Source organism: Danio rerio, chromosome 23 (genome assembly GCF_049306965.1).
Source record: "Danio rerio strain Tuebingen ecotype United States chromosome 23, GRCz12tu, whole genome shotgun sequence".
In the NCBI taxonomy this organism is placed as follows: domain Eukaryota; kingdom Metazoa; phylum Chordata; class Actinopteri; order Cypriniformes; family Danionidae; genus Danio; species Danio rerio.
In genome coordinates this window covers 25,427,502-25,454,759 of record NC_133198.1, presented here as the reverse complement: position 1 = coordinate 25,454,759, position 27,258 = coordinate 25,427,502, and the positions used below count along the sequence as shown (strand labels likewise).

At 36.5% G+C, this 27,258-nt stretch overlaps 1 protein-coding gene across 2 annotated transcripts in view; it reads left to right on the top strand.

Annotated features, from left to right (window-relative positions):
- The window catches only part of spsb1 (splA/ryanodine receptor domain and SOCS box containing 1), a 101,964-nt gene extending 82,331 nt beyond the window's left edge, over window positions 1–19,633 (top strand). The window contains exons 6-7 of one of the 2 annotated variants that reach the window (XM_073938113.1): window positions 7,786–8,667; window positions 18,129–19,633. In XM_073938113.1, the coding sequence (XP_073794214.1) occupies window positions 7,974–8,667; window positions 18,129–18,256 (822 nt within the window). In that variant the 5' untranslated portion in view covers window positions 7,786–7,973 and the 3' untranslated portion in view covers window positions 18,257–19,633. 2 annotated transcript variants of the gene reach the window in all.
- The last annotated feature ends 7,625 nt before the right edge of the window (window positions 19,634–27,258 follow it).

The following is a 27,258-nucleotide window of genomic DNA, read 5'->3' as shown; positions in this document are numbered from 1 at the left end:
GTGGGTGAGTGCTGGGTTAGTGAACTGCTGTTCTCTCATAACTGCCGTGATAGAGCTGCCAGCCCACAGAACCTTGTCAAACAACTGAACAATTTTGATTACTTGAATCCAGGGTGAGTCCAGGATCATGAAGGGAGTGTCTGCATAAAGGCCTCTTTCAATACAAATCAAAGCTTGTGTGCTTGTCCTCAGTCTTATGAGCAACAGTGAGAATGATGTTCTGTCATTCTATATCTTTAAAAACCTGTTCTTCCAAAAAGGAGACATTAGAGCAATCACCCCAATAGCTGGTGCAATTATGAAGCCATAATTGTCAGCAGTGTGTTTGCAATTAAGCTTGTGTAACTCCATTATCTAATATGCAGTTTAGTTGACAACTTGGACCTGGTATAGCTATTTTTATTTATTTTTTTAATTTTTATTTTTTTTAAAACCTAACTCAAAATTGACGTCACCACTATTAAAACATTTATTAAACATGTTGTGCTGGTGGAAAATCTCTTCACATTCCAAAAGTAATGATTAAATTATCTAAATGTATCTTTGTATTCTGGGTAAGTCATAAGGCTAAACTTTTATCCAGTTAAAATTCTATAAAGGTGCCAAAAGTGATCTGCCAAAATGCTATCCGTTAGCATAATAGGTTTGAAAACACTCTCAAAGCTATTATGCTAACGAAAAGCATTTTGGCAGATCCCTTTTAAAGCAGGGGTGCTCAATCCTGTTCCCGGTGATCTACCCTCCTGCAGATTTCAGTTGTTACCCATATCAAACACACCTGAACAAATTAATTAGGACCTGAACACCACTTGATAATTACAGGCAGGTGTGTTTGATATGGGTAGCAACTGAAATCTGCAGGAAGGTAGATCTCCAGGAACAGGATTGAGCACCCCTGCTTCAAAGAAACCTGAAAAGTAATAGATTTTTATAAACTCATTCTAGGGATGGGAAGATTAATCGATATGTATCGATACGCGGCCATGCGCGTGCATGATGCGAGTGCATCGGTTGAGCAGCAGAGGATGAATGAAATTTTGGAAGCAAATCGAGATGCATCGGTTTTTGCGAGATGCATCGGTTTTTCCAAGATACAGCTTATATTTTTTAATATAGAGTGTATTTTTTATTTATTAACAAGTGTTGTCAACCTGTTTTTGGTGAATTATTTAAACGACCTACATAAAGTAAGCCTTAGCAACGGATTTGCGGATGTGTACACTTACACTACAACTCAGTGTATCAGGTGTGCGGATGAAGCGAGTGGTGCGCCCTCAAAGCGCGAGAAGCAAAACAAACATTTTATTCCCCACTGAGTTTTAAATCTAAAGTATGGCAACATTATGGATTTAAGGATGGACGACATGACAGGACAGATGCAATTTGCAAAATGTGCCGCGCATCTGTAAAATACGGGGGTAGTACGACTAATCTGAAATCTCACTCGAAGCGGCGCCACGGTGTTGTTGTGAAAGCATCTTCCAGTGTTCCTGCATCCCCGGCTTCCTGCACTGCTTCAACTGTAGCTACCAGCTCCAAAAGTGGTGAGAAAAGCATTGCAAGTTTTTTTCCATGCGCAACAGTTTTGTGCGCTCTATGCCAATAACGGATGTTATTGCATTGTTCATCTGCAAAGATATTCAGCCTAGTGTCACGGAGAACGAATGTTTTAAACCTCCTACTGTTAATTTTTATTTAATTATAATAATAATATTAATAATAATAATGATGATAAAAATAATGGGTGTCACGGTGGCACAGTGGGTAGTTTGACCACCTCACAGCAAGAAGATTGCTGGTTTGTTATATTTTTATTAGCCTGTTGTTTACAGTGACAGTGATGTTTCAAAGCAGCATAACACTGCTAGTTCACGACCTTAAGTTTTGAATATTCAGTGGCAAAATATATCTTTGTAAAACTTGTTTTCATAGTTGAAAAGTTAAATCACAATTCTTGTTGTGCAATGCTAAACCTTTGTTGAAAGAGTGCAAATATTTATATTTTAATATATATTGCACTTATACATTCTGTTTATCTTGAAAATACTTAAATTATATGTGCTATATGTTCTAAAATGGCCCTCTACTGTAAACTGACACTCTGGCTCAGAGAGAAAAGCCAGTTTGTAAAAAAAAGTCTTGGTTTTGCTTGGTTAATAAATAATCAAACTTAATTAATGGCACAGCATCCTCTTTCACATAATCTCATAAACTTGATCTAATTAGTTAGTGCTGAATTATCGCATTGTATCGTGATATGGGTGTGAATCGTATCGTGTTGCATCGCAGTATGTCACAAATGTATCGCTAATATATCGGATCATATTCTTTGTATCGAGATGCGTATCGGATCGGCATTATAGCTTAGATGCGCAACCCTAACTCATTCTAAACTCATCTATAAACAGTAAGTTGTGTAATCAAGTCAGGTCGGGCTGGCTTTAGGTTTGGAGTTGTTGTTTTTTTCTATACACATTTTGTCCGTAAAGCCAATTGGTAAACCTTCAGCATGTGGATTTTAGCATGCTGCACATGAAATATGGTAAACGTGGTTTATTCAACTCGCTTTATAACTTCAGTTGAGTATTTGAAATGAATCTTTCTGTAAGTTGATTCCACAGTCATTAGTCATGCTTGGCGCCAGACGGAATCTGCGGATGTTTTTTGCTATTTCTGTGGCGAATTTTGGTAAAAATCTTTGGATTTCTGCCGAATTATTTCGGGAGTATTATAACTGAAACCTTAATGTGTGAAATAACAAAAATATCTTTTAATGTTTAAAATCCAACTAGATTCACTTTATTTGGTAAACCAAAGCAAGTCTCAAATAATATCTACTAAAATACATTGTACATAAATCAGAAACACTTTCATATTAGTCAATATTACTGTAATTTATAAACTTAATAAATATAGATTTACACGTTTACTCAAGTGGATAAACAGAATTAACGATGAGCTAAAAATCAGCAAAATTCTGCGCGTGCAGATTCTGTGTTGGCCTAATGCTGCATTGATGAATGCAGTTCAGACTTGGGTATTCAGCAACAGCTATGGGGATTTCCTGAGTTTCATCAGTTATTTAGAGTTTCGTATGAGCACCCTATTTGGTATTTGGAGGAGATTCAATTATTTTTAAATGTTTTATTTTATTTTTTTTTTAAATGGACTTTGAATGCAATGTTGTTAAAAAGATTTACTGTCCTTTTATTAGTGCAGCTAAAGGGAGGTAGTAATTATAGATGTTTTTTTTATTTAAATGTGTAAATGATTTATTAAAACAATTTTATTTTTGTTTTGTTTTTTTGTTTTTAAAGTATAGAAAAGGTTTGACTGAAGAGTAGAAGGAGAGCGATTGAGAGAGGGGTACTCTGTTTGGGACATGACCCAAACTGAACTCGGACCCTGATCCTCGTGATCCCAACAGTTTCTTGTATGTCAAGAACAGTGTGTTATCCTCTGTCTCTGCTCCTACATTGTTTGATTAAAAAAAATTTATTTCTGCCTTTTTAACCGTTGTGTTGGTGTACCCACTTCAGATGCAGCCTTTGTACTGGTTTGTGTAGTGTAAATAATTTGAAGCAAAGTTTATCTGAGGATAATTTATTTTTTATTTAATTTTTTGTTTTAATTTGAGTTTCTCACGTGAGCTTTCTTTGCATTTCTTTAATCATGTTATGTTAAAGTGCCATTTGTCTGTCATTTTTATCCCGTTTGCCCACTGAATAGAGCTTCTGTGTGACATTTGGGTTGACACCATGATTTGTCGTCATCTACTTTCTCGGTCCTGCTTTGCCCCTCAATCACAGCTGCCTGCCAGATGCCTCAGTTTTGTGATTTAAACCTGTCGAAGATAATGTCTGCATTTCAGAGTGGAGTCCATTTTCATTTTGCTAATACTTTTTCTGCACATTTTGAGGAGGAAAAAATTATCTGGCATGAGTGTCAACTAGTATAGATGGAACTATATTTGGTTTATTATATTCAAATTATGTTTATATAATATTCAAATTAAATAAACAAAACATATATATATATAAGATTTATATAGCAAACTATAGCATGTTAAAAAAATTAAAAAGCTTAATCTTGGTATTTTATGGCATGCTGCTAATATTTAGTCTTTATTTTTATTTATTTATTTTTTTTTTAGGTTTAGAATTCTTTTCAGTATCTATTTTAAAAATGAAATCCTTGTCAGTCAGACCTAGTCATGATGTTCGCCAAGCTGGCACATTCAACTGAGCGGTCCTAATGAGACGTTATCAAATGTTACTGTTCTGTTTTAATGATTGAAACCACCCAATCAAACAAGTTACAGCCTGAAACCAGAAACTTGGAGCCATTTTTGTTCTAGGAACTAAATGATCTCCTGGTACAGAGCAGGGTTTAGTCAAGAACAAACTAAGGCATCGAACACAAAAGAAGATATTTTTAGGAATGCTGGTTGATGGAACCCATCGACTTCCATGGTCAGAGTAAAATAAAAATATGGATGTCATTGGGTCACAGCAACCAGCATTAATAAAAATATCATCTTTTGTTCAGTAGAATATATAAATTTTTTTTTTTTTTTTTTTTTTTTTTTTTTTTTTTTTTTTAACAAGTGAATTTGGAGTAAAAAGGTATGGTTGAAAACTGCCATTTTAAAGTGTTACAAGACACGTTTGGTGTTAGCAGCATTCATGATGTCCTCCTCTACAATTGTGAGGCTTTTTCTCAGCCTCAATGAAATTCAGAATTGCTTTTATTATTATTATTATTATTATTATTATTATTATTATTATTATTATTATTGTTGTCTTCATGAAAGAAGGTCACTGGTTTTAGCCCTGGCTAGGTCAATTGGCAATTCTGTGTGTTTGCATGTTCTCCCTGTGTTTGCGTGGGTTTCTTCTAGGGGCTCTGGTTTGCCCTACAAGTCCAAAGACATGCGTGGTAGGTGAAATTGTGTTATCTAAAAGGGCTTTGGTTTATGTATGGGTGTTTCCTAGGGATGGGTTGCAACTGGAAGGGCATCCGCTGCATAAAACGTATGCTGGATAAGTTGGTGGTTCATTCCACTGTGGTGACCCCTGATTAATAATTAGAAAACGGACTAAGACGAAAAGAAAATGAATGGAAGCATGACACCATGAACTACTGGCCTACTTGCCTAATTTGATTATTCCTGGCAGTATGAGTTCAACTAGCAACATGGTCTGGGGGAAATAGGTTCTTGGGAAATTGGGCCTAGTGGCTGATTCCTGTAACAGAATTCCTTACTATCGGTTTTATAAATAATTGATTTGTTAAACGTGGAAAAGGAAAAACCCCACCACTTTTCCTTAGACCCAGCAAATCCCCCAGAACTTCCAGCTGCATTTCAATCAGCTTTATGCTGAAGGGGGTCTACAAAGCCTCTTCTCTTAAACACCAAAAATAAGAATGCGAGAAAGTAATGGTTTCAACTCCATTGCATAGACTCATCTCAATCAAAACACCAATGTTAGCTTTGAAGACAATCTTACATTTGCCTCCACTTCAGCATGCAATAATGTAACATCTCATTTAAAACTGTTGCTAGGTTTTAACATATCTATAAAAGGCTGTTGGTGTGTGTTGGTGCTTTGCCATGGATTTAATTGCTCCCTGTATAGAGACTGTGCAAATTAACATGTTTCCTAGTTTCTAAAGGTTGGACAGCCATTGAAGACTGTATTGTTTGGCATTCACAAACTTGCCACCCACTTCTTGGTGTTCCTCTGCCTTGGGTAGGCCAGTGGCGGAGAGGCGTGACCCGTTTCAAAGGTTGTTTACTTGTATCAGAGAAAGGGCTAAGATGCTCCTCAATGAACTCTTGTCTACAATTCAATTACCCTTGGGGCCCTTCAGCAGCTCTTTATGAAACTCTGTTTTCCAATAGCAGATTTAGTCAATTATGTACAGTATAGAAAGAACTTTTGACTTGTTTTTGAATATTTTTAAAATGTTTGCAGCAGACTGCCCTAATTGATGAATATCATATTTACCAGTGATGTAATTCAGTAAGGCAAGAATTGCGTTGGAAACCAGGATACCGGGTGAGGATTTCACACACTGCGCTGGTATGTCTAGTCTCTCTAAGCGCGTCTAATGAATTATTTTTATTTAATTAAATGTTTTTTTTTTTTTTTTTAACTTCCACTAGCCTCTTTTGCCACTGACCCTGTCTGGTGGAATATTGCTGGCCTAAATTTGTATGTTTTGCTGAAAACCGTTCAGCTCCAGCTTATATATTCTTGAGGCCGGACTTTACTCTTCCTGTTATCTTCAGACTAGACGAGCTTGAAAGAGGAAATGGCCTTTTTTTTTTTTTCTCTTCCCATCCCTTGTTTCCTATTTTTAAAGGGCATTGTGAAGCAGTCTGCAGGAGCCGTGTGGTTGTGGTGAGGCTAGAGATTTTTATTTCTCCTCTGCCATGTCATGTGATGTAATGGGACGCTGAATGGAGCTGAGGACCAATAAAACTTATTGTAACACATACAAGTGAGGCATTAAGCATGCAACTGACAAAATAATACAGCTGCTGTAGTAAGTCAACTGCTGTCTGAGTGGATTTATTTTGCTGAAGTGTCTTAAGTGCAGCCTGAATCAAGATGATCAAATGTGCAACTTGCATGAACACAAACATCCTTTCACAGTTTTTACATTTTATCTTTTGAATGTTTGGTTAAAGTAGTTGTATATTTTAACTTGTATCATATTTAAATTTATCCCTGATCCCACATTTTTCTAGTCGGCCAAAAAAAAAGACACGCATGTAATTTGCTTTCCATTTATTACAAAACCCCCCCCCAAAAAAAACAGCACTGCAAGACACTTGTTAAGAAACAGAATTTAGAAACTAATTTTATTTACAATAAAAAGAAATAATCAGTTAAATTAATATTAAATTTAAAAATTCAGTACTGCCAGATTTACTGTTACTACGGTTGCTGATAACGCTAAATGTATAAAACTAACATTTATAATTTGTACAACCCATATTTATTTTTTGTAATTTTGAGTAAATAACGGAATCATTTATTGAATCTCACGGTTCATTGCTTAATTGATAATTTAATTATTCAGTGGCATATTTTTGATGGCTGGTTGTTGCCAGCTATTAGTTAATGTAATAGCTGCCTACAACTTTAGTTTTTGAGCGCTGTTAAATGCAAATGATGGTGGTTTTAATCTTTACCATAAACATCAGTGGTTATATCTAAACTAAAGCATTACCTCAGTGCTTCTGTTTGACTGTTTTGTAACTTCATCACTAACTCAAGACTAAAGACTGAATCTTTCTTAATTTTTTTTTTTTTTTGCCTTTTAAGATTTGAATGCAGTGATTCGAAAGATTAAATGTGTAAATCACCATTTTTATAATTTGTTGCGTGGGTGTTGAGATCCCAATCTTTTAATGATTGTGCAGCTTGCATTGAATGCATTAATGCAGGCTAAATGAGCAGTGAACGAAAATACCTTTTCACCCATCACATCCCACATAACCTTTCACCCCTTTTTTTTTTATCATTCATTATATTTTACAGGAAAGCTTAAATGCTTTTTTTGCATGTGATTTGAATGATGCAAGGGGTGATCTCTCTCTAAGAATTGGTTTATATAATATTATTAAAAAAATGTATTAATCCGCAGGCCACTTGTGTTCTGAATCATGGGTTGTGAATTACAAGTAGTATTATTAGTTGCGTTGCATGCTGACCATTAGAAAAATTGACCCCAGTCATTAACTGTATGCCTCTGTGTCTTTAATCTTTCCAGGTGAGCTCAACTAGCTGCTGGTCTGACCTGGTCTCCCAACAACCATTGGCATAAAAACATTGGCCTTGGCCTCTTTCCTACTGGAGGGGCATAGGTGAAGGAGTGGACCAGGCCTCCTCTCTTAGTCTGCCATTTACTTAATTTTGTGTCAAGAGGTGGATTGAGGTGCTTAGAAGACCACCCAGAGCATGGGGCAGAAGGTTCCGGGAGGCATAAAGACGGTGGACATGCGGGACCCGGCGTTTCGGCCCCTCAAGCTAGAGCTGCAGGCCCTGGATTACACCAAACCATCCCGCCTGGATATGTTGTTAGACATGCCATCAGCCTCACAGGACATCCAAGTGCAACACTCGTGGAACAACGATGACCGATCGCTCAACATCTTTGTTAAAGAGGACAATAAACTCATATTTCACAGGCACCCTGTAGCACAGAGTACAGATGCCATCCGGGGCCGAGTGGGATACACACGGGGACTGCATGTTTGGGAGATCAGCTGGGCAATGCGCCAGCGGGGCACTCATGCTGTTGTTGGAGTGGCGACAGGTGAAGCCCCATTGCATTCAGTAGGATACACTGCACTTGTAGGAAACAATAGCGAGTCCTGGGGCTGGGACCTAGGACGGAACAAACTCTATCATGATGGTAAAAACCAGCCCAGTAGGACATATCCAGCTTTTCTTGAGCCCGATGAGACGTTTATTGTGCCAGACTCATTTTTGGTGGTCTTGGACATGGATGAGGGGACTTTAAGTTTTATCGTTGATGGACAATATTTAGGGGTTGCTTTTAGAGGACTCAAAGGAAAGAAGCTATACCCTGTAGTGAGCGCTGTGTGGGGACACTGTGAAATCCGAATCCGGTACATCAATGGACTTGATCGTAAGTATCACCATTTTTTTGCCTTTGTGTGATCTGTATCTGTTGGTGAGTGACGAATCTAGTAGTCTTTTGAAAAACGAGATGGTTGTTAAACATTGAAAGTGGCTGGAGGTAGTGTGTCTATGAAGGGCTTCGTTACTCCTCCATTAATTATGTGACGCCAGCTCTGTTTACCTGGATAGCAACCGTGACATCATTCATTATCTTGCACATGTCTTGAAAGCTAATCATTAAGCTGGCTGCTTTATTCTGCTCTTTCCTTATGGACCCTTTTCACAAACCATTTAATTTTTTTAAACAGTCATCAGCTTCATAAATCTAAGTTTTTAATAATTAGATTATTAATATTATTTTTAAAACGTCTATGTATTATATCACCAAGAAACTGATTACTGCTTGTTGGTAGTGTTTCTAATGCAGCGTCTATGGGACTGAGGGTAAATTTGACGTTATTCTCTCCTGTGGCTGCTAATTTTTTTTTTTTCCTTTTTCTGAAAGTCTTTACAACATTGTGGAATTTTTTTTTTTTTTTTTCTTCAGCAAATAAGATTGTAAAAATGTATTTGTTGTATTTTCCCATTCACTGCGCTTTTAAGCTCTCTCAACTATGACGACTTTCGTTACTGGGAAACCTGGTAATGTGTAAAGGGTCCATTGCATCAAGCAAATTCTGCTTTAGCTGTGGAACTTTTAAAAAAGTATTGTTAATTTAAATATTTTAAGTGCTCCCCTTTCTATTAGTCAGGGCTGGACAATAATTCGATATCGCAGAAAGTTTGTCCTGAAGTGTGCCCTGAATACAGTTGTGAATGAACAAGCTTCCACAAGTAAGAATGCAGACGAAGTAGTTGATGAGAGAGGAAAAAACGAATGCAGTGGTGTGGAAGTTGTTCGGCTTTTTAAGTTCTGATAAACTTCGTTTCGATGCTCTGTGAAAATGTGCTGAAGAGAGATGCCGACTATCATCAGGGACGCATCAAATCTGTTACACCCGATAGAACATAGTGAGATTCAGAAGCAATGACAGAAGATAAGGCATCATAAACGTTTAATCCAACCTGTTGCCTCACCACCAGCCACCTTCCCGACACAGAAATCAGCGGTGTCAGAAGAGAAGGCTATGAGGTGCCGTGTAGAATTTAAATTAAACTTCACTTAACATGTGCTTGAATGTTCAAAACATGTATGAAACTTGCGCATTTACATATTAACTTGATGCATGCATATTGCATACATCCTCATACACGCACATGCATAACTTGATCCTCGCATAAACACCCAAATTAACACTCACACAAACTCGCTGCATATAGCACTCGCGCAAACTTACAAAATGAAATTCACAAACATATTTATCAGAAATCTGAATATTGCAGAGCTGATGAAATGGAAAGAATGTGATTAACAGAGGTATTAAATCTGTTCAATATTGAAAATGTGTTGTATAAAATAATATAAAAGATTAGTCTATATAGAAATAGATTTTGTGAAATGTATAACTATTTTGTTAAACCTTTAATTTTAATTGGGTAATAATAAGGGGTGTAACGATTTATTGCGACTCAAATGTCACTGCATCGTGGGGTTATGACGATTTGATTACGATATGATGTCTGTTTCTCTTATTAGTTGAGCTGTTTGCACGTGAGCTACGTTCCACCTGCTCTCGCACGCGAGTTCAGATTGCAGCCGCAGTAATGTTAGCAGACCAAGATGAGTGGAGTTGAAATAGAGGATGGCCCATCCTCTCTAAATCAGTACAGTCATTGCTTTAGACTCGTCCGCTTTTTGACATGCATACTGGGTCAAACATAGCCTAAGTTTTAAAGTATTCACAGTGATTACATACTTTGCACAACGACATGGATGCATCTCAATGGTGTTGAAAGAGTCACATACTGTATTTATAACGTACAATTCACCCTAAAATACCATTCTGTATTCATATAATGATGTATTGGCGGCCGCAAAATCACACATGACGTGAGCTGACCGTGAGCTGTTACTACAGAGGGCGGACTATGATAGACGCACGTGTGCGTCTGCTTTAGCGAACAGAACCTACAGGTTGTGACTAACAGGTAATAAAGTAGTAAACAACATTCAGTTTGTGGAACAGAGTGATCGTTCAGGAGCCGCGTGGGAAGTATGAACAGCAGTGGAAATGAAACCGATAACGTGTACATTATTTAAATAATCATATCGCATTTTAGAGTTATGATTAAGACGAGCATTAACTCTTGAGTACAGAGGTATACAAAAATGCACGTCAACATGATACACTTGATAGCGCCGACATCAGCGACGCCGAAGAAAAAGTAAACCTGTCTAAACCACTGAAAAGAGCCACGACTGTCCTGTGTAATGAAAAGACGGCCACCCTGTCACTCATCATGCCCAACATGAAGACAGCCATCCATAAAAACCTCTCAGACTGACACACATAAGTTAAGGATTATCTTATAGAACTGCTGATTACCTGGAAATGTGGAATTTTTTTTTTTTTGTTTTTTTATTTATTTTTTTTTTTTTTGCACACGCAAAAAACGCAAGTGACCAAGCAAAGCCTTAAGCTCTTACTGTAGAATTCAATTGAATAGAAAGCTATTTGTTTTGCACCTTTACTTAAATTGGCCCCTAATTTTGTCTCTGTCATTTCAATAATATTTTATAATAAGTTTTTAAATTGTTTTATTTTCCAGAGACAGGCCTGTTTAATTTATTTTCTTAAAGAATGGTTAGTTTAACAAGTTGAAACAAAAGAAATACATAAATAGTTTACTTGGTAATTAAATTTTTTTTAAATAATATAATTTTTTTTTAAATAAAATAATATAATTTGCATTTCAGTTTAATTTTCAATTTTTATTCCAAATATCTTGATTTGTATCGAATCGTGAACAGTATATCGTGATACACATTATATCGTGAGCTGAGTGTATCGTTACACCCCTAGTAATAATTACATACACAAATATAAATAGACAGATAGAACCCTTAAAGTAGGATCAAGATAAGCAACCAGAACTATGAATATACTCTTACTCTTTCTATTGCAAATATTTATGTAGCCTACCTTTTTTTTTTTTTTTTTTTTTTTTTTTTTTTCCTGTTTGTGGATTTTTGTATTTTAATTGTTAAATTATAAACAAAAGTTTCTTTTCACATTGGCAAGCTAACCTCCATGAACTATTTATATATTATGTATATAAATAAATAAGCCGAGTCAGAGTTTTAGTTTTTTGACGGTTCATTTCACATTTCTTGTTTGTAAAGACTAAATGCAAATAAAAACTCGACATTTACTTACATTTATTGTTTTTATAAAAAAAAAAGTTAGGCCTGGTGGTATTATTGACTTTGGATATTCAGTTTGCAAAGATTTAAGTACAGACATCTGTTGTGTGCGTTCTTGGCAGTTTTTTTTCCTGTGTTTTAATGTTGTCCATATCGATATTGAAATTGTCATATCGATTGAAATTAAGAAATATAACGCGATATAAATTTTTGCTATATCATCCAGCCCTACTATTGGTTATTAAATTGAGTTAGCAGTGCAATATTTAATTTTAGATTTATATGAGATTGTCAGTAGGGTTGGGTGATGTTGACCAATTTGACATTGTACGATGTCTAATGTGAAACCTTTACGATGGATGGCCTTGTCGTAGGTGGCGGTGAATTAATAATTTATTAATTCTTAATTTTATTTATTTGTAGCCTGCAGCTCCAACTACCTGACCCACTGGCTCTTTTTTTTTTTTTTTTTTTACCCATCACCAAATCATAAATAAATATAAGTTACACACAAATTACCACCTGTCAGTCACTTTCTGCAGGACTCTGGCATAAATAGGCAGAGGGATCTATGTTATAATGGCGTCGACAAACTTGGTTGGTAAAAAAGGTGCACAACCAAAAGGAACCAGTATCACAGGTTTTCGCTAAAATTACACAAGTGTGAAAGCGAAAGATTGAAGCAGTGTCCTGATGCTGTGTGACGTTAACCTGAAAGGTTCTAAGAGTCCTACCAGTTTAATTAAATATCACATTTAACAACTATAGTGAGACTGCTCTCTGCTCTGCTCTGACGTTTTGTTCAAAGCACTGCCTGGAGCTTAGACTGTGTGTGTGGTCACGTTATGTTTGTTTTCAGCGGAATAGTGTGGACTGAGAGCTGTTCAGAAATGCTAGATAAAACGCCAGTGTGGATGTGGATATTTATGTATTTTTTAAATTCCATTTTAAAACACAAACGATACCCAACCCTAGTTTACACTAACATTTTTTTTTTTTTTCGATACCGGTGCTAAATTGATACTTTTAAAACGGTACCGGTGCCTGAAATGATACCTTTTAGCCACAAAATTAATCGACAAAATATACATATATTTTAATCATTATAATTAAACTTATTATTATAAATATATATTTGTATTGTTCAAAGTAAACATCAATTCATATTTTATTTATTTGAATTACAATGTTTCTTTTGATCAATTTTTTGTTAGCATAAATGCAAGATTTGGAAAGGCTGTCATCAAAGTCAGGAAACACCTTTTTTTCTGGGTTTGGGGCTTTTAACTACTTTTACATGGACATCAGTGATCTAATGATTTGCCTTAATTAGAATAAGACAATAATATGATTCAGGTGTTTACATGAATTGCTTTTTGAATGTTACATTCATGATTCCTAGTTGCATGTTATAGCACATAGATTAGTAACATCATTGTCACCAGCCTAACGTTTACTCCGCAGTATGTGTCTGTGGTCCTTTAAGATAATCAATGTTTACGTAGACTCGTGATCAGAGTACTGTCTTAATCGTATTAAAATCATAGTATTGGTTTCCATGTAAATGTACTCAGATAATGTGTCAGATGATGTCATAAGCTGTTAAAGACAGTCCATTCCTCACCTTTAGGTTGATTCCATAAGCCCTCACATTTCAAAAGGTGACCTGTTTTTCCCTTACATGCAACTTTTGTAAAACATCTGCTGCATGTTGGAGTTTCAGAATCCTTGCTTGTAAAATATAGCCATACTTTAGAATGCTTCGTTTAAGCAAATCAGATGAACGTGATCATTCACATTGATAAAGTGATTCCCTTGCCGCATGCGCCATACTGCTCGCTTTGCCTTCTGTAAGCTACAATAACAAACATCTGACATCGCTAACATCCGTGTCACTCAAAGCTGTTTATAATTAAATATTTAGAGATGGTGCGACGACGCTTATTTATGTGCCTTTTAATGCACCCCTTTGTCCTTCTTAAGGGCGTCACACAGCGAATGCGCTGCTCAGAGCCGCTGCACAACGCGGACATGACAGTTGGTTGATTTACGTTCTTGTTGCAGCACTGAAATTAGTCACCGAAATTGATATGCTAATTTGATTCGGTGCATACAGGCTTCGGTACCCAACCCTAGTGTAAACTGGGCCTAAGTGTGTATTTTTTTTTTTTGCGAGCAGGTTTGCAATGGTGGTGGGGCAGAGGATCGTGATGTCTGTCAACCATCTGCGATAGACTATGGCGTAGTCTATAGGGTATATGCCGAACTAGTGCTGTTCCCATGCTGAAACTTCCGGTAACCTGTTTGTATGAGTTTTTTTTTTTTTTTCTTTTTTTCCCCCATTTTAAATGATACCTTAAACAGCATCGATGTTGTAATGTAGTTAAAAACAATCAGTTAAATAGACTCTAACATTCATTTAGTTTCTCAAGTGTAAAACGAGACAAAGCCATTTACAAGCTCTCGCCCGTCAGAATCAGTAGGCTAGCACAGAAGCTCCATTTGAATATACTGGGTTAAAATAAATGCTCATATTTTTAAGACATGGCGGGGAAAATGTAATTTAATGCAGTGCTTCTTATACAATCTGAGACCCACATTATGTCGGGTATCACTCAGCCAGTGGAAATCGCTGCTTTTTAAAGAAAACAGACCTTAAGCGTTTTTACAATGGCAAACAGTTCACTGGAAGCACTTAACCCAGGTTACTGGCAAATTAAAAGTCCTATTAGCATGCTTCAGCATATACCCCATTGACCCAACCCTAATTGTCAAGTGTCACTTCTCACTTCACTGCTGCTTTCCTATTGTTATCCATTTAAATGTGCAAGATAAATATTTTTGGATTGGTAGACTATGCAAAAACATATTTAATAGAGTTACAGTGCCTCTCGCCATTAGTGTTGGAATCAAATCAATTGTTTCTAGAATTGGATGCATAAAAAAATCAAGTGTTTCCCTTTTCCGTTTTGACTTGATTTGGTCATTGGTTGACTTAATTAATAATACAATATAATATTTGTTTTTTCCTTTCCCCATTTCCAACTTTTTGTTAATTTTTGTAAATTGATATGAATGGTTATGAATTCTCTCTGACTGCATTTTATCAAAAACAAATTCCTATTTTAAGTTGCATAATTTGTAAAGTTAAAATAAAAAAAAATTCTGAACTTTTCTGTGTTGGCTTTGGGTTAAAATGAATAAAACTGTAGATGTTTGGTTTCTTGCACAAACTGATTATAAAACTGAGGAATAAGTATTATCTCATTTAGTTGCACAGTATGCGTTTGTTTTCGTGATGGTATCATTATGGATTTAATAAACTTCATTTGATTTGTTGCATTATCCAGCGCTGACTTTTAAATAATACATGGCTACATTGCTGCTGCATACGTTTATTTCGTTTAGTTTTTTTCTTAGTGGAAAAGGTCAAGGTTTTTGAAAATTGGCCAATCTTACAAATGGGAACTATCTAGCATGAAATGTCCAACCTCAAATTGTTCAATCTTAAGGTTGTTAAATTTCTGCTATTTATGTGTGTTTCTGCAAATCGGACTCATTTCCTCAACCCTACATGCTGTACTGAGTCAGTTTTGGAGGGCATTCTTGTGATGTTATCATTCTGTGGTCGTATAATGAAAGGATGCAGGTGAAGGCCAGACTTTTACTCATGTCTGGGCTTTTCTGTGACAGCTGTAACCCACCTTACTCTGTGGAAACAGTCTCTGAACCGCTAATGATGTCCTGTCTATAGGAATACATGCTTTATCACCTTGATGCTTTGCATGTCATCAGATGATTGAATCACTATTTCCTGAATGAGCCATGTGTAGCTGTATTTAATGAAGGTCTGACTTTGAGAAGTGTTGATGCAGCCTTAATGCATCAATCTGGGATGCAGGTGTTCCCTTTTTTTTTTTGTGAAAAACTCATCCCGTCTGCCTGTAAGAGAAGGGTAGCCAGAGTATTACTCAGCCTTTGACTTCAAGGTCTTGGCTTCCTTTTGTGTCTGCCTTGTGTCAGCGCTTAAATGCATTCCTTGTCATGCTCTTGGTCAGCAGAGGTATAATTGTACAGTTATTTATCCCTTACATCACTCTGTTTGGTTTCCCCAGTGTCTCGTTTGCAGAAGTGTGCATTTATGAAGTAATCTCAACATCCGAGCAGGTGGTGCTGTGTGGAAACCATTCTGAAATCCAAAGTAGTTGAGGTTGTTATATGGCTGGACTAAAGAGGACCTTCGGGGAAACTTGTGATCCTTTTAGGCCAGGTGCGCACTGTGTGATGATTTTTATTTTGGCCACAGTTTCTACTCCAATGGATTAATCTTGATTCAATTATTGTCAGCTAATCAGTTGTTCACATGCAGTAAGCTGTACGAAGACTTGCGTGGAAATCATACTAAAACATTGCGTACGCACAAAGTTGTAGATGTGCGTACGCTGAAAAAAATTCAGATGTATGAAACGCTGTGTACGCCGAATCCCACGCATATTCTTTGTACATCTGAATGTATGTGAAACTGAGTGCAACATGCACGAGCGCAAAACCCCTCCCTGCCTCCTCCCCCGTATGAATATGCTAATGACTCTACTTTGGCAAAACCCAACGAAAAAGCAATGGCAAAAGCAAGCCAAAAGAGAAACTTTAAACAGAATGTGAACTGGAGGTGCTGCTTTCGGAGGTAGACCGGAGAAAAACGATTTTACTTGCAAGTTTGTCCTCCGGAATTAATAACAAAAGAAAAAAAATTGAGTGGGAGAGTTTAGCTGATGCAGTTAACACAGTTAGGTCTGAGCATCGCACTGAGTGAATTAAAAAAGATATAGTGCGACGTAAAGATGTAAAATTTTGTAGTGTCTTTAACAGCCTGAGTGGTGCAGCTCGTTAAATGCGTGTCAATATGTTTTCACACGTTCAGGCATGAACTCTGTTCGAATCAAGCGTCTGAAACTTTCTCTTTTTTTTTTTTTTTTTCCGCTACATATCAGATTTTGCCTATACTCTTCATCATCATGAGAAAGACAAGTAGGAATGATTAATAAGTCTGCATCATATTTTATTTGCACATTTATTGCATGGAAATGTTTCTGATTCACGTATGCAAGTTCATCCTCAGATGTTGCCTTTATAGCAATGTGCGTGCAGTAGATAGCTACGATTACATTGGGGAAAACTGGCGACCGCTGCAAATTGTGCTTTAATGTTTGGATGGTCAACTGTATGGTACGGAAACCTTGTATACTAGACATGCGGATGAACTCTTCTCATACAGCTGAGAAGACACGCACAAAAAAATGTGCGTACGCCAGCCATGAAGTTGGCGTGGAGCTGCACACATTCCCACATTAATTTCATCGTTAATAAATCCAAACATGAGTGATTCTGAGCGTGAAACCTGGCGTACGCAAAGTTTTGTGTGTACGCAGCGTTGATGCATGAGGCCCCTGGTGTGCTACTTGCTTCATACAGAGAGTGAACCAAAGTGCATTGGTGCCATTATAATGAATCAAATCTTTCTAATAATGTATTAGAATAATGTATTGACATTTTCTTCAATATTGCACGGCATAGAAATCCACGAATTCCTACTGTATTGAAAGATTTCAGCTTTTCTCAATGTTTTCATTTCTATTAGTTGCCCAGTCATAGTCACAGTCATGCCTCGTCAAATAACAAGCCAGTGTGTGTTAATTTTAGTTGTTCAAAAAATAATCAGATGGTGAGTTTCCTTTAATTATTTTCAAAATCAAGAAATGTACCCTTTAAGCAATAATCTCTTGCTTGTAATATGAGAGCATATTTACTGTACAAAACCTGTCAGTGAACTATGAGGCCAAAAAACAATAAAAATCGTTCATTAATTGTAATAGTTAATTTTAAATTAATCTTGATTTTAGGCCAAATTGCCTTGCCCTAATTGGTCATTATATACCATTATACAACCACAATAGACTCAAATCATTTTTAACGCTTGCACAGTCATGGACTTGCACTGTGTCTGTTTTGGGTAAATGAGGATCTCTGATTGTGATCGCTAAAACGTGCTGACTGGGAAAAAAACAACAACAACAAAAAAAACAGCCTATGCCCAGATCTTAAAGTTTCTGCCATACTTGTGAGCTATAATTTTTAATTTCTGTCTTTTCTCTGTCTCCCTGTAGCTGAACCTCTGCCATTAATGGACCTCTGTAGGCGCTCTGTACGGGTGGCATTGGGAAGAGAACGACTGAGTGAAATCCATGGACTGCCCTTACCAGCCTCCCTAAAGAACTATCTACTCTACCAATGATGATAGTAGTGCCTTTACAAGCATTCAAGGCATAGCAACTGCCTCGGATTCTCTCTGGGATAAATAGTCTTTCTGGCAAGCCTGTTTCATCATAGTTCTTGGTACCAACGATACTGTTTTTACAAATCCAACCAAGGACACCTCATGCTTGATGCTTTCAGGATCAAGCATGGATTCGTCTTTTGCTTCACTCATGTACTGGAAATCAAACCGGAGGCTTAGGCCAGAATCCTGTGGCAGATTTGAAAACAAGAACCCTTCTTCTCTCTAATCATGGCTTGGTAACTTCAGCTGTTAAAGGCCTTTTTACTTTTTATGATTTTTTTTTTTTTTACTCCATCCCCTTTTTTAATGATGTATTGGCATACCTTAAGCTTTCTTGTATCATGTCATTAGCTTGTGGGTCCACAAGGCAACTCTTTGTGGCCAATGCAAAACAAATTCCATCTCAAGACCGTTAAACTTAACAACCAAGTTTTTAAGTTAATATTGACTTTTTATATATTGCGCTTTTTAAATTATCCCATTGCAGTCAGTATACTGTAGTAGCTGAGTCCACTTCAGATCAGTAGCAGCGGTTAGCATTTTAGCTAATGGAAGGCGAGGTCTCCCCCTGCACACTCTTGGCAGGTTAAAAATAGCCTGGTTTTAGCTGTAAGTCTGACCGTCTGGCCTGGAAAAACAGTCGTTGACGTCTGTGAGAGGGGGGGAGTTTAGAGGCTAGCATTCATGGAAACGGCCACTGCTAGTGTGCTATGCTAGCTCTTTAAAACCACTCAACGGGTCCCTCGCCTCTATTCACACTGCAATATCAGAAAGTGCCTGGCTCAAAATACTGATACATTAGGAGAGAGCCATGATTTGAAGTCCTTTTTATAATGAATGAAAGATGTCATCACTGTGAACCTATGTAGCATACGTTGATCAATAAGAGGTTGTACAGCTTGCTTTGTGTAATGGCCCCTAAATCCTGTGAACACCCACATTGGCAATTTAGTTTTTATCTTGAGGACTGTTTTAATCTGTTGATGATTTGGGGAAAGCAGGAATGGAGTAGTGACACTGCTGTGTGGTGCCTTGTCTATGAGTTAATGAGTGAAACGTGGGCAAATGTTGATGCTCTATTTCTTAAGTCTTGATGCTGAGAAGGTAAGATTGCCAATTGTTGTTTTTCTGTGTTTTTTTCCCCCCTCCCTATTCTAGTATTTTTAGATGTGTTAATCTAGTTCATGTTTGGCAGCCATTTTGCTAAGCATGAGGGGGATAGTTTGGTTGCCTGTTTTTAAACCCTTTCTGCCTGGAGACCACCATTCTCTTTGTATTAAGTGATGTAGATAATATTGGTAACTATCTAATAAAGTTTATTATAATTTAAAACACTTTTGGTTTGTTATTTAATTTGCTTGTGTAACATTTAAAGGTAATTCATATAGTTGACATCAGAATTATTAGCCCCCCTTTGATTTAATTTTTCTTTTTAAAATATTTCCCAAATGATGTTTTACAGAGCAAGGCCATTTTCACAGTTTGTCTGATAATATTTAATATTCTGGAGAAAGTCTTGTAATATTTTGACTAGAATAAAAGCAGTTATAATTTTTTTTTAAAACTATTTTAAGGTCAAAATTATTAGCCCCTTTAAGGTATATATTTTTTTCGATTGTCTACAAAAAAAAAAAAACATTTATACAATAACTTGCCTTATTACCCTAACCTGCCTAGTTAAGCTAATGAACCTAGTTAAGCCTTTTAATGTCACTTTAAGCTGTATACAAGTGTCTTGAAAAATATCTGGTAAAATTGTTTACTGTCATCATGGCAAAGATAAAAATTAATCCGTTATTAGAAATTAGTTATTAAAACTATTGTTTAGAAATGTGTTGAATCTTCAGTTCGTTAAACTGAATATGGAGGAAAAAATAAATAGGGAGGCTAATATTTCTGGCTTCAACTGTATATTCAAAATGTCCTTTTTCTGAATGTATTGCTTGTTGAAAATTATATTGGGGTGGGATGTTCACATTTTGGTAGGCTTTAATTAGAGCGGTCTCTGCAGTGCAGAGTGAGTCATCAGTATTTTAGGGCACTGTGATTTTTGGAAGACAGGCAAAATGAAAATCCAGTGCATTTAGATTAAAATGTGGCGCTATAAAAAAAAAAAGAATTAATAAAAAAAAAATAAAAAAAACTTCTAGAAAACCAGTCAAGAAAAATTTGTATTTGGAGAAAAAAAATTTAATAAAATTGATTTTCATATTTCTCTTATTACATGAAGATGATACATCAAGCTTAAATCCTCATAACAGCCTGGAAGAAATTCATTCTAAAAATGCAGTCTTCAGTAATGGATTGAATCATTACAAGTCTTCATGCTTAAAGATGCACGTTAGATGCTTAGATTAAGGGAAATTTAATCTGGCACTGTTTAGCACTGTTGCCTCGCAGAAAGAACGTAACTGGTTCAAGTCTCTTAACAGGCCAGTCGACATTTCTGTGCGGAGTTTACACGTTCTCCCCGTGCTCGCATGGGTTTCCCTCAGGATCTCCGGTTTCCTCCCAGTCCAAAAACTTGCGACATAGATGAATTGACTAAACCAAATTAGCACCATAGGCGAGCTCTTAATTAGCAGTATATTTCTCTGTAGCAGTCTCTAATTTGTCATTAATAGAAAGGGAATTCTTGAGACATACCTGAACTCAACCTCCTCTCTCGCCCTGCAAACAGGCAGGAACCCCAAGCTCAAGGATCTTATGAGCTCAGGGCTCTCTCCAGGGACAGCATGCCAAACACGCTTTATAATCAATCATCAGCTAAGTGTGAACTCTTAAAGCTTTGGAGAACAAGCTTGCTAAATTAATAAATGTAAAAATGTGAATGGAGAAATATAGTTTAGCTTTAAAATGCAAACAATCAATTATGAGATTTGGTATAAAGTATATATTGCCCTACACAAGTATAGTGTAACACATGTATGTGGATAATCTTATCCGGAGACAAAATACATAGTTTTTATGTTACTGTTCTCAAATAAAACTGTTTAATAATTTATAAAACAAACACCTTTGACTTCCTCTTTCTTTTAATACCCCATTTAAGGGATAAAAATGGTTTTCAAAACTTGGAATTGTTCATATTCATTGAAGTTGCTGATCAGATGCTTTTTAACTGCTCAAAATGGTACAAACTGTTCAAATAGATTAATATTTGATGCAAAAATCAATTAGGACATGTGCATTAACAAGGAGGAAACTGAAACATTCAAACACCAGCGGCTAAATCGAAATTTTATTTTGTTGATACACGGTCACAGTACAAACAAGTCCTGCCTTTGTTCCTCTGCTTGAAAGAACATTGCTTCAATAACTCGTTTTGTTGATGTCAGTGCGTGTTTTATTCATTCTCCAGCATAAACACTGGAAACTTAATCTGTAGACACAACAACTCCATAGCGAGACCAGAACAAGGAAAAATCTGTTTTGAGCAAACAGCATCTCCTCCTGACAGTTGTTTTAGGATTGAGATCTTCAATTAGCGTCCACCCAAAAGCAAATGAGCTGCCGCGTGTAATGAAGAGGATTTTCATATCGCTGTCATCCTGACTGGCCCGTTGTCATGGCCATGTGTTTGCATACACAGAGCGCTGGATCTTCAGCATGAGGTCACTCATCTCAAGTATGCAGCTTGGCTGGAACACTGTGCTGTTTGGGTGTCTGGAACGGCACATTCCTGCCTGTAATATTTTCAAAATGGTGAAGGCTGGGAGTTTCTGTGTACGCTTTTTATGAGCAAAATGAGTCCAAGTTAGCTTGTGACTGTAGAAATTTGTTATCTGTAGAGGAACTGTTGCAAGTTCAGGAGGTTCAGTGGACTTTGCTGTGATGAATTGAAGTCATGTTTTAAGAAACTTGTGATTCTGTGTATGCTGCTTCAGCATGTGCTAGTAGAGTGGATGTTGCATATCAATATTTAGCTTTGTCAGGCCTGGTGTTTATAGCTGCCATCTAAGATGTTTCAGTTGACTGGATCCATCAGTACATGAGGAGATTCGTATGCATTTACATTCTGTTGAAAACTTTCTTTCAGGGAAGAGTCATTGCTTCTTTGGGATTTTCTGATCATTCAGTTTATTGCAAAATAAGTTCACGCAGTTGTATATTAACTTCTAAAGGTGGCAGTTTTAGAAAATATCCCATTACCCTTAAGTTGCTAGTTGAATATCGCCCAATGGAAATTTTACATCAAATTTTGCAAAACCTACCATCCAAAAATAATTCTGATATGCTCATGAGGTGGTTTCAGAAAATTGCGATCAAAACATTTATTTTTAATGTTTATAGGTCACTTTGTGCATTTAAAAAAATCATGATCATAAGATATTTTACGCCATAATTTTAATTTATTGTTAGTTTCCCTTGGCCACGATGCCTCAAGATAGTCAAAAAAGGTGGATCAGTTCAAATGGATCTTCTAAATCTATAGTTCCTTGAGATATTGTCTTAATGACCAAAACACCTCATAACATGCCTTTGCATTTATGTATTTATTTAAATATGTGGCTGATACATAAACCTACACTACCTGGCAAAAGTCTTTTTGTCGATCTGAACTGTTAGAGCAAATAATAATAACTTTGCTTCTAGTTGATCATTTGGAAAAGTGGCAGAAGGTAGATTCCCCAACCACAATCCAAATCATCACAAATACTACAGAAGACCTTTTGGAACCTGCATGGTCACAAAGATTTCCACAGAAAACAGTCAAGTTTGGTGAAGGAAAAAATCATGGTTTGGGGTTTGATTCAGTATGGGGGTGCAAGAGGTCTGCAGAGTGAACGGCAACATCAACAGCCTTAGGCTTCAAGATATTTGTGCTGCCCATTACATTACAAAACACATTAGAGGGCAAATTCTTCAGCCTTCACATCAAAGTTCCTGAAAGTAAAGGTCAAGGTGCTCCCGGATTGACCAGCCCAGTCACCAGATATGAAAATTATTGAGGATGTCTCAGATAAGATGGAGGCATTGAAGATGATTTGTCTAAAAGTCAGACCTCACTGTCCTAATTAAATAGTTTTATTTTGGTAAAATAAGCATAAATTAGAGGCCTTTGTCTTTTCATACAAGCCATCTCTGATACCAAATGATCAACTAAGTTATTTCTTGTTGCTTGGCAAAGAGACTCTTGTCAGTTAGTGTACTAACATAAGATTTTTGCAATTACTTGGTGCTTTTGTCAAATCACATCGCTTAATGCAAGCGCTGCCATTTACATGATTTAGTTCTTTCAAATATGTATATAGACTTTAGAAACCTGTTGAAAATCTCTTAGAGCAGTAGTGTTGTCAGCATTGCAGGTTGAATGTCAATTCAAAAAGTTCCATCTTTCCAGAAGGCAGTGAGTGGGACACAAAGTGGAGCAAATGGCTCATTCCAGCTAGCTGGTCGAGTTGGGTATGTCCTATGTGGGATGTCTTCGTTATAGACTGCCAAATACTGTAAATACAACGGCCTTCTGTAAATGGACCCCATTGTTTGATGCGAAACTGTAATTGTGACTTAGCAAAAAGAAGTGCATTCAAATGCAGTTATTCAATGGTTGGCTCACCCCAAAATGATAATTGACATTTACTCACTTTTGTCTCTCCAAACCGTCGCTTGTTCTCAGAAAACAAAAGTATTTTTAATCAAATTCTGTCTCTCAGTTGAAGTCTATTCACCCAAAGAGCTCTACATGAATTGAGCTGTTTAATCGTCCAAAATCTTCTGAATAGGCCTTTATTCACATGTAAGCGATGATTAGTAAACGGTGTTTTAGCATTGATATTTAGTCGCAGAAGCTGCTTGATGGTTCTCACACACCATGTTTGAGGATCGGTTTATGTTTTACTCTTGTAAATAAAAAAGAGAGATACATAAACCATATTAGGCTGCTTGCTTGTTGCCACTTTGTTGTTATTTTAGAGGCAGCTTTTGTGCAAGAAGTTACCTCGTAGATCTGATTTTAGACAGAATGGCTTTTCAGACAGCATAACAGTTTGATCACATACAACAAAATAGAGAACTTTTTCAATAGCTGAAGCTATAATTTGAGTTTCCACTAGAATTCACATCAAAAGTCAAAAATGTTGGTCAAAAACATACATTTACATGAAATTCATACACATGCGGTGCTTTGAGAGACCAGCTTGCTTTTTCTTATTTATTTAAACTCCATTGTCAGAAACGGAACACACAGGTTTGTTGGATATCAAAGCACACATCTAAACTGCCAATCTTTTTGGCTCAAGACTTCCAGTCTCACACTTCCATTGATTTTTGGATATTAAAAACAGCTCTTTCTGCTGCTTGATGTTGCAAACTGATATTTTCTTATTATATTATTCTATTTTGTCTATTGTCATGCAAAGACTTGTTTGTAAAGCAGTTTGACCGCTTTCTGCAGTTTATTATTCCTATAGTCATTTCCCTCATAGGTGACTGAATCAGAATTTCTAAAACATTTTCAAAACGAGCACACTTCCGCATTGAAAAATAAGGTCAATAGCAAACATGCTTATGTGACTAATCAACTGTCTCCATTATGCTTGTCTATTTATTGTTGGTTACAAGGTTACCAATACTACAGTCAGCTGCTCTAACTGCTATGGAAATGCACCTACATTGTATTAGGGATTATGAGCTGTTTCTCGATTCCAAGAACGCAGTGAACGGACTTGCATTTTTGTGAAGACCGCTCTTGTCAGGTTATCTTGACAGAACAAACTCTGAAGACTACGAGAACACAGAACGCGTACTGTGAGAAATGAGATGCTGCGCTCTTCTTGATCGTCTAGTGACCTTCACGCTTTTTTACCGGAGAATTATTTAAACATTACAGCATTCATACAATGATTTATTTTTTTTCTCTTTTCAACATGTTACATGCACAAAACCTTACAAATATACTTTTTCACAATACTAAAAAAAAAACAACAAAAAAAAACATTTTGTGCAAATAAACACTCAATGGGTTTTTGCCTTTAAGATTTTTATGATAATGTTTACTTTCACCATCTCATTTAGGGAACCTTCTGAGACAAGTTATATCTCTGAACTTTAATAATAAATCTATATAAAGGAGGTTTCCCACCTTCTTTTTTCAGTCGCTGGGACTTCTAAAGCAGTAGTTCCCAACCTTTTTTTTTTTTTTGGCTGAGACCCCCTTTTCTCCTGAAAAATATAGTAAGGCCCCCCTCCACATTTAATAATATTATTGCTCAAAGTTGCATGAAATTACAATTTATGTATTTTTGTTTTTAAACAAACGGTATGCACTACGGCATCTCCAACATCAACTCCATCTTCTCCTGCATTTATTAATATTACATGTAACGATAGCTACTGTAAACAGTGCCGACAACAGTTAATTCTACATCAGCACAAACACATCACTCAGGTGTCTGTTTAATATTGTCATTTGCTGATCTGCAGCACTTCTCATATTTATGTCAGACATTTAATAACCGTCTTTTTGTGTATGAAAAATCACGTTCGAAGCATAACGTTATATGCTTAACTTACTGAAGTTCCAACATTATTATGTTTTAGAGCAAAATAAAAAAACTTAAAGTTACTATAATGCATCTTTACACTGTCAGCAACTCTACAGTTCACTGTACACTAACGTTAGCTCAACACATGCGATTTAACTAAGGTAAGCGTGTCTTTGCTTTCCAACAACTTGCATGTCAAAACATCCGTGTCCTGTTTTTCCTCAATATTTTGTTGTATGCTCTTTTCCAACTTTTTCATTAATGCTAAATGCTTTCCAATGGCCTCCTGGGATAGATAAGTAACCATGTGAGAGTACCTCGGAATCTGGGCTAAAGCATCCAGGGATTTCTCGCCCTACACTTTTACGATTACTGAAGTTTCAAATGTACTTCTTTCTTCACGTACTGCTTTCTCCTATTATGTTGTAGATGAGTATGCACATATCTAGGCAAATTAAGTATACATACTGCCGAATCTCGCGAGGATTAAAGTAATTCTCATCTACTTTTTTAATTTTGTTATTTTTTTCCTAAACATTGGGGATTTAAATATACTCAATCGCTGGCCCACTGCTTTTTTTCACACCCAATAGTAGGAGCGTACAGGGTTTCGTATGCAGCCTCGGTTCTTGCGATCTCTTGAGTTCTGGAATTGAACTTTGGCAGTTGATGATGAAGAACGCATATTGAGAAACAGCCAAGGTCTTTTTTTTAATTTTTTTTTTAAAGATGGATCCCAGCTAATGTTTGAGTAAAAAAAATCCTAGTGCATCATAAAAAAGTGATTGTCTCTTCAGAAGACTTTAATCCAACTGCCTGATTCACACAGATTTATTCTGGATGTCTTTGTGAATGTTTTAAATTGAGAGCATTTCAGATGGAAACACTTTCAAAGAAAGGACAGAAATCTTTCAGATTTGATTTAAATTGATGAATAAAAGTCTTCTTGGTTTAATGATGATGGAATATTCACTTTGGGGTGAACTAACCCTTTAACCCTTTTTTTAAATGATGTCTTTAACTGGTCATTTTCATTTAATTTTGGGCTTCATTGGGCTCTAGTCTCAAACCACAGGAAACACAGATTTTAAGGTGAATGTGTTTTCCTGTTTTAACTCCCGAGTCTCTGAATACAGGATCTCTGGTTACATAACTACTTTTAAAAGAAAGAGAAAGAGGACAAAACTCTCACACTGCTCTTTCTGTGTCAGCTTTACTCAATGAAGAAACTAGCCTATGTTTTTAAAGAATAATGACCCCCATGAATAAGCAGCTGGTATATAATGGTGACATTTCTGCCCTGAGAAGCATCAGCATTTGCATATTTGACACTGACTGCTCTTTGTTGGTTTAGTCTAGAAAGACGAAACAAAACTGTTTAAAGGTTCCTTGTCTGAAATAGCCACTGAACTAACTGTTACCCATTTGTACTGTCTAACAAGACCTTAAACATGTAAATGTTTGCACAAA